The sequence below is a fragment of the Sorex fumeus genome, unplaced genomic scaffold (genome assembly GCF_029834395.1).
Source record: "Sorex fumeus unplaced genomic scaffold, SorFum_2.1 ptg000098l, whole genome shotgun sequence".
In the NCBI taxonomy this organism is placed as follows: domain Eukaryota; kingdom Metazoa; phylum Chordata; class Mammalia; order Eulipotyphla; family Soricidae; genus Sorex; species Sorex fumeus.
In genome coordinates, this window is record NW_026606155.1 from 20,652,043 (window position 1) to 20,664,597 (window position 12,555).

Here is a 12,555-nt window from a genome sequence, read left to right on the forward strand (position 1 = left end):
CCAGTGATTGTTGGCTTACGACAATAAAGGAGGCACGTGATGGAGCCCGTGAGCATCCTGACTCTGTGCTTTTCTCTCTTATGTCTGTCTTGTTTCCTTTATCCCCTGGGCCGCTCCTATTTCAAACCCATTCGCTGGCAGGGGAGGGCAGGTCTCAGGCAGAAAAACAGTGTGAGGCGACCAGGGAAGTGGCACAGCGGGAGAGTTGTTGCTTCACATGTGCAAAGCTCTGGGTTTGATCCCCAGCACCGCAGAAAAGGCAGACAAGGAAGCAACTTCTCTCGGGAGCCATACCGGGGAGGGAGAGGCCCTGTGGGCCGGGCGGCCCCTCGGCGGCAGGCTGCGTGCTCAGGGGCCCTGCGTGGGTTGTGTCCTGTGTTTCCCACGCGACGTGCATTATGGACAAGGTCGTTCAGACAGTGTGGGAGTGCCTGGAAGGCCCAGGTCTCAGACACAGTGTCCTAGGCTCCAGGCGATCTGCTGGGACTGGGCTGCAGCTTCTCATGCTCTCCGGGAACTGAGGGAGGAGCTCAGAGCCCTTTAGCAGCCTCCAGAGAGTAGCTGGGACACCAGCTGAGGAGGATTCTCTCTCTCACTCGCTCTTCCCCCCTCCTTCTCTTTCTCCCTTTCTCTTTCCCTCTCTCTTTCTCTCTCCCTCTCCCTCTCTTTCTCTCCCCCCTTTCTCTCTCCATCTCTTTCCTCCCTTTCTCTTTCTCTCCCCTCCTTCTCTCTCTCTCTCTCTCTCTCTCTCTCTCTCTCTCTCTCTCTCTCTCTCTCTCTCACACACACACACACACTACAGGAAAACGACGGGCCAGCGGGCTGAGCAGAAACCTCTGCTTCCCACACTTGCTCATAGAAAATCCCATTTCTAGTTCCTCTATCGCACCAGGCTGCTGACTGTTCTCACATCTCTCTCCTTCCTCACACATTTTGTTTTTTCTCTCTCAGTCCTTCAGGCAGGCCACTTCTGACCTTCCCTATAGATGAGGAAACTGAGGCTCAGGGCAGGTAAGTGTTGGTCTGGGCTTCCTTAGACAGCCAGCACCTGAAATAACACCAGGACCCAAACTTCTCCTTCCCAATCCCAGGGACTCCTGGAGAGCGCACGTCATCCCAGGCAGAGCTAAAAGGGACTGGAAACACTGGCAAGGCTCCCAGAGCCGAAAGGACACACTCGTCCCCGCCACAAAGATGGGTTTGGCTTCGAAAGCACACAGGCAACAAGCCCTCAGCCTGGCCTGGCTGCCCCGTCCCCACCCATCCTCAGGGAGGAGGCAACCAAGGGGTGGATGCTGCTTCCCACAAGTCAGTCGATCCTGGAAGCGATGACACAAAAGGAGATGAGACTTACCCCAGGGCGCCAGCAGTGACGAACACCAGCCACAGGTGTTTCAGGTCCAGGGTCAGCGTGTACACCACCATGCCCACCACAGACATGATATACACCGCCAGGGTGGTCTCCCTACAGCACAGGGACAGGCGCAGAGTGTAAGCCTGGGATAGGGCTCTGGGTCCCCCTCACTCACCCCACAGCCTTGTGGGGGCCCCCTGCTGCGCATCATTCCCCCCCTCCCTCACACCCCGTGTGCCGGGACTCTGGTCTCATGAGGCTTTCTGGCCACAAAGCCTGTGAGACAGAGGCAGCGCTTCACAGATAGCTGCGCCGTAGGGAAGACCTGGAGAGGAGCACCCGGCCTCGCGGCATGGGGGTTGGAGCAGAACCTGCAAAGAACCGTCTCAGATTTTCACTGGCCGCTTTCTCCCCTGAAGCAAGAAGGGTGGGAGCAGCCCTCCACTCCCCACACTACCGCCCCCCTAAACAGAAGAAGCATCCGCTTCCAGGGGACGGCAACTCCCCCAGAAGTCACCCGTTTCCACATCTCCGCTTTGCCCAAGATTCCAGAACAAAGCACACTGGGCACCGCAAGGGGATTTGCTCTGATTGCCACCTCCCCTACCCTACAGCCACTTGCAGAGGTATGAAGCAGCTGCACCTGCTGAATCTTCTCCAGGGAGCAGGAATCAAGAGAAGAGATCTTCCGGGGCTGGAGCAATAGCACAGTGGGTAGGGCGTTTGCCTTGCACGCAGCCAACATAGCCGACCAGGGTTCAATTCCCAGCATCCCCAGCACCGCCAGGAGTAATTCCTGAGTGCATGAGCCAGGAGTAACCCCTGAGCATTGCCGGGTGTGACCAAAAAGCAAAATAAATTTAAAAAAAAAGAGAAGAGATCTTCCTAGCCCTGAGCCAAGGCCCTGAGTCCCAAACCAGAGTGAGAAACAGTCAACCCATTTCCCACTGCCATCTAAGGACCATCAGCAAGCTTAGGTGGTCCCTTGGGGGCGCCCCCTGCTGGTGTCCCACCATGCCCACTTTTCTCTTCCTGCTTTAGCAGCCCTCAGCCTTCCTCCACAAAGGACTCGGTTTTATTTAAATGCCTTCACAAGTCTCCCTAGGTTCCAAAGAACACAGAGGGAGCACAAGCAGAGTCAAATTAAGAGGTACATTTACTGGTTTCCAGAATTCTGTTATGATGTTTCCATGCACTTGTTATTGCACTCAGTCTTTACAAAAGTCCTAGAAATGGGTTAGGGAGATAACTTGGGGTCTGAGACAAATGGCTAGCATGCACAGGGGACCTGAATCTATTTCCTGGTGCCATACCCACCCCTGCTAGCCCTAAGAGTACCCTGAGAGTAGTCCTGGTGCTCTGTTAGTAGATGTGGCCCCGAAAGCACCCAGAACTGTTGGTTCTAACCAACATCATATCAGGAGACCTGAGCATTGGACAACCTGGCCTGGGTGGCCAAGTGATCTCCAGGAGTGACCCCCAGGTCCCCTAAGCTCTGGGAAGGAAGGAAGGAAGGAAGGAAGGAAGGAAGGAAGGAAGGAAGGAAGGAAGGAAAGAAAAGAAAGAAAAAAGAAAAAAAGCAAGCAAGCAGGCAGGCCGGCCAGAGAGATAGGCAGCAGGTAGGTTGCTTGCCTGCTGCCGACATGGGTTCAATTCCCCCTTGTGCCATATGGTCCCCACATTTCTTGCCCTCAAATCTTTTTTAAGTAACTTTCAATAAAAAGAAAGGAAGGAAGGGAGATAAAAGGAAGGAAGGAAGGAAGGAAGGAAGGAAGGAAGGAGGGAGGGAAAAAAGAAAGAAAGAAAAAAGAAAGAAAGAAAGAAAGGAAGGAAGGAAGGAAGGAAGGAAGAAAATAGAGGAAGGAAGGAAGGAAGGAAGAAGAGAAAGGAGGAAGAGAAAGAGTTTATAAGAAATGAATGAGTGCCTGATTTTACAAATGAGAAAACTAAACTCAATCATGTTTTTCATCCAACACCGCCCCCGGAGGCACACAAGAATGACAGGACACTCTGCAGTGGACTTTTTGGACGAGCTCAAGGTCAGGGTCCCCAGAGGACGCCCTTCCCAGTCACACTTCAAAGCAGCTGCTGAGGGTAAAGGCACTTCCTCCCTCCCACCCCCAGTCCGCTCCTTCCGATCCCACGCCAAAAGCAACTTCACCGACAGCCACCGTCGCTTGCTCACCCCACAAGCTCATCAGCTGCAAAACTTTTTTTTTTTGGCCACATTTGTTTAAGCAAAGCTTTATCGTATGGCACTGAACTGACATGATCTAGAAAAGTAACTGCAGGAGGGCAGGGGAGAGAACTCAAAGGCCAAGTACACATAAACTACACGAGGGAGACCCCAGTTCAATCTTCAGCACTGAGTTCCACCAGGAGCAACCCCCAGCCATGTGCTAGGAGGAGCCCCTGAGTACTGCCAGGTGTGGCCCCAAAACAAACACTCAAAAGAAAACCAAAAAATATCAGTAGGGCAAGAGAGATACCCAGTAGACTGGAGACAGGCTTTACACATGGGCAAACCTCGGGTTTGCTCCCCAGCACCACATGGTGGTCCCCCAAGCATCAAAGCCACCGCAGGGGGTAGCCCTTGAACACAGCTGGGTGTGTCCCCTCTCCCCAAAGAAAAGTGTATGTAATCCCAGCCAAAGGTGAAGACACCCAATTCCCAGCCTCCATACTGAGCTGGGAAAATGAGGGCACCAGGGCCGGAGCGATAGTACAGCAGGCGGGGCTCTTGCCCTGGATGCAGCTGACCCAGGCTAGATCTCGACATCCCATAGGATCCCCTGAGCCTGTCAAGAGTGAGCCCTGAGGGGCCAGAGCAATAATACAGCGGGTAGGACGTCTGCCTTGCATGCTGCTGACCTGGGTTTGATCCCCGGTATCCCAAATAGTCAGTCCCCTGAGCACTACCAGGAGTAATTCCTGAGTGCAGACCCAGGAGTAACCCCTGAGCGTTACCAGTTGTGACTCAAAAACAAAAACAAAAAACAAAAAAAGAGTGATCCCTGAGTGCAGAGCCAGGAGTAACCTCTGAGCACTGCTGGGTTTCCACCACTCCCCCCCAAAAAAAACCCAAGAAACAAACAAACAAACAAACACCTCAGGGAACAGAGGACACAGCATAAGCTATTTCCTACAGCCAGTCCTTTTGGGCTGGGAGCTGAAGCTTTTGTGCGGCTGCTGTACTGAGGTCCACAGGTACACTCAGGAGCGAGGGTTCCTGGTGAAGAAGGTTCGGGAAGCTTACTCCCCGCCTTGCACTATGATCTCCAGTTGGTCTGAGTCATCCACTGCCCACGCCCTACTCCAGCCAACATTCCGATCCCTCATTCCTCCCACTGCAGAGCAAGCCTAGGAGAAAGGGACACCACTGTTCTTGGACTGGGGGGGGCCTGTCCGCCTGGCCTCTGCCCTCTGGCCAAAGCAAGCAACAGACAGTGACAGAGATAAGGCGGAGCGGCCGGGGTCTGCCAGCAGGAACAAAGCTGAGCCCAACTGCTCATCCAGCCTGGCCAGGCCACCACCACCCAGGGGTGACCTCAACTGGCCCGGGGCTTAACTCTGCAGCCAGAGCATGTCCTGTTCTGGCCAGAGCTCACAGAGGCCTGCTGTGTGGCCAGGGAGAGCCAGTCTCTCTCTACTGCCTGCTGACCTCAGACCCTCAGAGGCCTGGAGAGAGTAGCCCTGAATGTGGCCCTGCAACCCAGCACCTGCTCAGTATGCAGTCCCCTGAGCACCACCAGGAGTAATTCCTGTAACCCATGAGCATCTCCAGGTGTGACCCCAAAAGCCAATAAAATCAATCAATTAATTAATTAAATACCTATGATTTTTTTTAAAAAGTGTAAAATAATTACTAACAAGGTCTTAGATAATGGTTCCCAACATGGACAATGGGTGGGTCCATGGGCGGGGTTGTTGCTAGACCCAAGAGGGAGGGAATAGTGTCTCTAAGGGTAGAATAAGTTGTGTTTGAGGCGACTTCTTATTTGTTTACTTCCAGGAGATAAAATTTCAGGGGGGCACTGAGTGATTTTCCTCCTGGAAGTGGGTGGAGGTAGACTAAGTAGGTATGGGACCCTCAGTCTAAGCAGTGAGGTGACTGTACACTCAAACATCATTGTCACTATCACTGTCCTCCCATTGTTCATCGATTTGCTCAAGCGGGCCCAAGTAACGTCTCCATTGTGAGATTTGTTGTTACTGTGTTTGGCATATCGAATACGTCACGAGTAGCTTGCCATGCTTTGCCGTGTGGCCAGATATTCTCAGTAGCTTGCCGGCTCTCCGAGAGGGGTGGAGAAATCGAACCCGGGTTGGCCGCGTGCAAGGCAAACGCCCTACCCGCTGTGCTATCTATCACTCCAGCCAAACATAGAGGGAATAAGGAGAGAGGGTCCTGGTGAATCCTCAGGAACAGGCAAGGGATCACCTCCTCGTCTCTGCTCTGGGGTTTTCACAGACTGCCCCATGCACATCTCCCATGGCAGCTTGCCACATTCCTGTTCCTTTCTCCCTCCTCAGCTCCCCCAAAACCCTTAGGGAAGAAGAGGGGCAGGGGAAGAGCCCAGCTCTGGGTCCCATGTCCAGGTCTCCTCTCTGACCTTCCTAAGACCCTCAGAGGACAAGCCTGCCTTTTGTAAATGAGGCCCAGACAAAACCAGATGATTGCACACTGGACCTACCCACCCCGAGACGCTGCGCCTCAGCCCTCAGAGCTGTGCTGCAATGACTTTGCATCCAGGGTCCCCACTCACCAGTTTGGGAGGGAGAGGCCGGCACTTACTTGTAGGTTTTAGACCTGTCCAGCCATAGTCCTGCAATCATGGCACCAAACATCCCTGCAATGATGATGGTCAGGCCGATTCTCCCAGCATTCACTTCTTCCCCCTGGAAAATCACAGCCAATGATCAGTCCAGAAGGACACAAGAGCCTGAACAAGGGGCAAAAAGCAAGCAGTGGGGAGGTGACTTACAGACAGTACAGAGGCAAGACGGCTTGGAAAATGCTGCCAGCATGGAGAGAAGCCAAGAATGGCTGCTCCTGCCAGCACTGAGTGACTGTGTGTGTGTGTGTGTTTGTGTGTGTGTGTGTGTGTGTGTGTGTGACACCAGTGCCAGGGATTTGCATGTCCTCAGAATGACTTTTACATATATATGGAAAATATTTTACATATATATTGACTGGAGTGATTGCACAATGGGCAGGGTGTTTGCCTTGTGTGCTGCCAACATGGTTTCAATCCTCAGCACCTCATATGGTTCCCTGAGTCCTGCCAGGAGTGATCTCTGAGCACAGAGCCAGGATTAGGTTCTGGCAAAATCAGGTATGGCTCCAAGCGCCCCCCTCTACATAAAAGATAGGTATATAGATAGATACATGAATACATGGACATGTATATATACATAGAGAAATAAATGTATAGATATATGTAAATTTTAATATAACAATATTTTTCTCTGTATTATACATATAAGCACATGCACGACATGATTACCATATCAGTATAATGAATACGTCCTTCACTTCCAAAAATGTCACCATGCCCCTTTATAATTCAGGTATATATTTAAACCAGATTTGATCCTTATTGTCACTTTTTCTTTGATTTATCACTGATCTCATGTCACAGATGAAGAAACTAAAAACATTCCACATATTCCATATTTAGGAATTTGTTTTCTTTTGGTTTGGTTTTTGGGCCACACCCATCACTCTTCACAGGGCCCGGGGGAGCAGACCCACTGTATACCCTGTCCAGCCCCATAGGAAAGTAACATTTCCATAGTCCTGTGTGTTTAACTAGGAGCCAAGCACCATGCCAGGAATTTTGTGCCAGCATTCACTGAATGCCTCTCGTTTTTACCTCTGCCACCAGGAATCAGTATTGTTTGGGAAGGGGGGGAGGGGAGAGGGTGCCCCTCCCTTCCCCTCCCAACTCAGCTATGTTCAAGGCTTACTCCTGGCTTGGTGCTCAGGGATCACTCCTGGCAGGGCTCGGAGACCATATCAGGTGCCAGGGATCGAACCTGGGTGGGCCATATGCAGGGCAAGTGCCCGACCACTGTACTATCTCTCCAGCACCCAGATCCAGTATTTTCTCCTCGAGGTCCTGTAAGCTTTGCCTTGGAGCCTGAGGTTATGAGGCATCTACGAGGCGCAGAGTCAGACTTGAGTCTGGACTACTGAGAGCCCTGAGCTTTCAGAGGGTGGAGCCTGGGATTCCAGACTCCCCGTGCACCCTTCCATCGTCCGATCCAGCCCTCACTCATGCTGAAAACTAATTTGGGAGGGATGGGCAATTCCTGGCAGTGCTCAAGAGCCACCTGGAGTCCACCCAACAGTGCTGGGGGTCAGAGACGGGGGTGTGTGGTGCCAGTAAGAACGTTGTCAGGCCTTTGTTGTTGTTATTACTGTCACTGTTATTGTTTTGGGGGACCACAGTCCACAGTGCTCAGGGCTTACTCCTGACTCTATGCCCAGGGTGGGGGGCCAGGGCACTCCTGGCAGTACTCAGGTGACCATGAGGTGCCAGGGATCAAACTGGGACTGGCCACATGCAAAGCAAGAGCCCTGCCCGCTCCTATCTCTTGGGCCCTAGAAACATTTTTTATTTGTGTGGGGTTTTTTGGTTTTTATTTTGTTGTTGGGTCACACTTGGTGGTGTTCAGGGCTTACTCCTGTCTCTCCAGATGGGGTCACTCCAGTGGTCACTCCAGATGGGGCTCAGGAGACCATATGGAGTGTTAGGGATCAAACCCTAGTCAGCTGCATGCAAGGCAAGAGCCCTACCTGCTGTAGTATTTGTTCCAACCCCTAAAAACTAATTTTTTTAAAAATTTAGGCCATACTGAGTGATGCTCAGGGGTCACTTCTGACTCTGCACTCAGGAATCACAAACTGGTTGTGTTCAAGGGACCACACGGGATGCCAGAGATTGAACGTAGGCCAGCCACGTGCAAGGCAAATGCCCTACCTGCTTTATTATTGCTCTGTTCCCACCCCACCCGAAACATTTTTTTAAAGCTTTTAATTGAGCAACTACCAATTCAAAATTAAGCCTGACCCATATTTTGCCACGTGAGTCTATACGGATGGACACCTACCTACTGTGTGGCTATGCACCGTGCTAAGGCCAAAGGACATTATTGCTTTCGGAGCCCAACTTAGAATCATTCCCGAATTCCATCATTCCATCTCGCTTGCAGAAAGGAGAACGGAAGCTCAGAGACAGAACAAGCCTGTCACACAGCTCAACCCCACCAGAGCTGAGGGATTGGGACCCCCACCATCTCCTTTCAGATCCCAGAGGCATCCCACTACATCACGGCAGCTAGAACTAGGAGTGGCATGACGGGGAGCTCAGAGGCAGCTGCCCTACCAGCTTCTACTGCTATGAGACTCAGAAATCACCTCCTCTCTGGCCCGGCAAGCTTTGAGAACTCCCTTACCGGGAAGTGTGCGATCACCACGCGGTTCAGCAGAGTGGATAGGGCATAAAACACACCGGTATTCAGACCTGAAGGAGAGAGGGAGAAACAGGGTGTTAGGGTCTGCTGGCTGCGGAGACCTCTGCTGACTGCCCCCGGCAAGAGGGCTGGAGGTCAGGAAGCACCCATCAGCCATCACTGCTTTGAGCAGCAGAGAAGAATATGCCAGGAGCCAGGAAGCCGCGCTGCTGTTTCTATTCCAAGGAATCCTCCACAACCACCACAAGAAGTGGCGATGTTTATAATATTACAATGTATACAACTGAAAAGACCCCTCACTGGCTGCTGTCTTTGCCTTTCCACTCTTCATTGTATCCATACTTCTTGCGAACCTTGTCTTCTTGCCCTGCCTAAACCCTTGTCTTGTCTTTTTGTCTTGCCTGAACCCTTTCAATGCACACACCATTGCCCTCCAAGCCCCAGGAAGATGGGGTCTGGAAAGTTCTTACTCCCAGGTGGGAATCTGCATCCTCCTAAGCCCTGACTAGAACCCCACCCTCTGCACCCCCCTCCCCGGAAGCCCCCAGAAGCCCCCCAGGAAGGAGGAGATATCCCTAGTGCAGGGATAGGAGTCTGTGGCCACCCGTTTGAGTACTCTTGATGACTCGGAATGGCTCCGCTGCCCTGGTCTCACACAGGACTGGCCTCTCAGGACAGCCCAAGAATGGCTTTCTCCCAGATTCAACAAACACCCCCATCCCTCGGGGCCCTGTCTGTTACCAGAGATGGTTCGCATCAACAGCAGCCTTGCCTGTTGTCCCGGTTCCCAGAGGAGTAGGATGCAGGGGGAGGGAAGGGCCAGGCCCAGCATCAGTACCGCAGAGAGCGGCTGTGGGGCCGGTGGGATCCCTGGACCCTGAATCCTCGATCCTGCCCACTCTGCTTCCCATCTGCTCCGTAGGATTCCCCCCCCAGACCCCGCTTGGGAGTCCAGTCTCCCCCGGCAGGTCACCTTGGGTTAGATGCAACCATGCTGGGCTCACTGCCACAGCAGGGAGGCCAGAAGAAAAATGTCACCCAGTGTCCTAACAACCAGCAGGCTGATGGCCCCGGGGACTTTGAGGCTCTCCATACCTTCTTACACAACTCTCACCCCAGGTTAACCTTTATACACACACCCAGGCACTTGCAAATTCTATTCCGCCCTCAAGAGGGTCTGAATGGTGACACATTCCTGGGGAGGACATGGGGGAGGGAGTGTGGGCGGCTCAGAGCCACCACCCTGCACAACAGCAAAGGGGACAAGGGACACAGAACCCCGTTCAGCCTCAGTGGGCATATCTGTCTTTGGCTTGGAAGCCCGAGTGGAATAGAGCAGAATCCATGGGATAGAGAGAAATGACGTAGGCGGCTTGGGGACAAGAAGACAGTCACCCCCAACACCCCAACACAGGTTTTGTGACCTTGGCTGGGCCATTTCATTTGGGGGGAGCTAGCTGGTTTGGGAAAACTGGCTTGGAGTGCGGCCGGGGCTCTACCAGCATAACCTGAACGCAGTGAGAAATGCAAATTCCTGACCCCCACTCAGTCGGACCACTTGCAGGAGCCTGAGTGGGGCTGGCAAGCTGTGTGCAAACAAACCTTTCAGAAAAACCTGCCAGTGTTCAAGTCTGAGGTCCATCCGTCGCCCCCCCCAACCCCCCACCCCAGCCAGCGAGGACACTGCATTCCGGCCAAAGCCAGGTGGAGGGGAGAACAGGGGTCCACCCTGGAGGCCCAGGCATACTTCCTGTTGATCCCTCGGGATGCAGCTAAGAGAGTTAGGAGCGTGGGGATGGTTTTGGAACCCATCCTAAGTGAGGGGCTCCTCTCCAGGCCCAGAAAGGTGGTTGGCAGCATGGCACAGTTCACCAGCATAAGATGCACTGCCCACCAGCAGGAAGGAATGCCACTGTGCGGGGCGGAATGCGCTGTCCCCTCCGGAGTGGTCCTCAGAGGAATACAGGGACTTCAGCAATGCCCAGGTCACATCAGGGCCAAATTCAGGGACTGCAAGAAGACCTGCCAATCCCAGGTGTACATACCCCGCATACCTAGGGAGGCCAAGAGGGATGTACGCGGCACCCCTGAGTTTTTTTCTCTCCTTTGTCAGGACCAGATTTTCAAACACGGATCAGAAGGGCGCTTGCAGCACCCCAGGGCCTTTGAGCTGAAGTTGCAAATTTCTTGGGGGCGGGTAGGGAGAGTAGAGAGATGGTGCAACAGGTTGGGCATTCGCCTTGAACGAGCTGACGCAGATTCGATCCCTGGTACCAAATAGGGTTCTCTGATACCTCCAAGAGTGATTCCTGAGCACAAAATCAGAGTTTGCCCCCCTGCTGTGGCCCTGTGTCACTCACAAACCAGGTGAGGCCCAAACCCCATCTCACCCTACCCCTGAAAATTGCAGATTCCCGTGCTCCTCTGTTGGTCTGCTAAATAGGGCTTCAGGGACTGAGCTCTGAAATTGGCCATTTACCACCTGGACATTTCTTTCTTTTCTCTTTCTTTCTTTCTTTCTTTCTTTCTTTCTTTCTTTCTTTCTTTCTTTCCTTCCTTCCTTCTTTCTTTTTCTTTCTTTCCTTCCTTTTTCTCTCTTCTTTCTTTCTCTCCTTCCTTTTGCTCTCCTCCCTCCTTCCTTCCTTCTTTCCTCCCTTCCTTTCCTTTTTTCTTATTAAATCAATGTGAGATACACAGTTACAAAGTTGTTCATGATTGAGTTTCACTCATACAATGTTTCTGGGTATTTCTTAAATCCATTGAGAATAAGGGCTGGAGAGATAGCACAGTAGGTAGGGCGTTTGCCTTGCACCCGGCCAACCCAGGTTGACTCCCAGCTATCCCACATGGTCCCCTGACCACCGCCAGGAGTAACTCCTGAGTGCAGAGCCAGGAGTAACCCCTGTGCATCGCCGGGTATGACCCAAAAAGAAAAAAAAAATCCATTGAGAATGAATGGCCCTTTCTCCCAGCACCCCCCAACTTTATTTAAACACCCCATGTTATTGATTTGTTCACGATGATTTGTTACAGGCATTCAACATTCCAACACCAATCCCACCACCACTATCACCTTCCCTCCACCAGTTTCCATTTCTTAATACCCCCTCAACGGGCCCAAAATAACATTTTATATATTGCTAGTTACCACTAAATAGCTAACAGAATGATCAACAAATATTTCAGCCACAGAAAATCTGTGAAAATTGCTGTATCTCACCATGGGGGCATTAAGTCCTTGTCTGAGGGTTTACTAAGCTGTTGTTGCATGTAAAGCCTTCTGTGTTCATGTTTTTGTTAGTCGAGATTGGTTGGCTGTTACATTCCCATCTAGTCTGGTATGCTGCTATTCGGATGTCAGTGTTGTAATGTCCGGAGATGTTGCTCTAGCAAATCTAGAATATTTAACTGGGCAGTCTGGCTGGAGTCATGGAGGCAGCTTGTGGGGTGTGAATGCAGCAGCTGGGGCTTTGGTAGGGCAGGAACTTGTCCCTGCTCCGCTCCGGAGATCACCCCAGAGGTCTCAGCCAGGACCTCAGCCAGGATCTAAGAAACACTGGCAACTAGTTGATCTATTTCGAGATTTGGTTATGAGACTCTGGAAGAAAGCTGGTAGACAAGCTTACATGGCAGTGGTGGGCGGCAGGACATGGGCTCTGAGTGGCCTTTATTTATTGGCAATGCCCAAGGAGGGGAAAACAGATGGAGGCAAGGACTATGGT

General features: G+C 52.1%; 1 protein-coding gene across 1 annotated transcript in view; it reads right to left on the reverse strand.

The window, feature by feature from the left end:
* FLVCR2 (FLVCR choline and putative heme transporter 2) overlaps window positions 1-12,555 on the reverse strand; it is a 63,288-nt gene that overhangs the window by 6,434 nt on the left and 44,299 nt on the right. The window contains exons 4-6 of the mRNA XM_056134078.1: window positions 8,816-8,883; window positions 6,150-6,253; window positions 1,355-1,465 (exon numbers count right to left, since the gene is read on the reverse strand). Coding sequence (XP_055990053.1) covers window positions 1,355-1,465; window positions 6,150-6,253; window positions 8,816-8,883 — 283 coding nt within the window. The remainder of the gene's footprint in view (window positions 1-1,354; window positions 1,466-6,149; window positions 6,254-8,815; window positions 8,884-12,555) is intronic.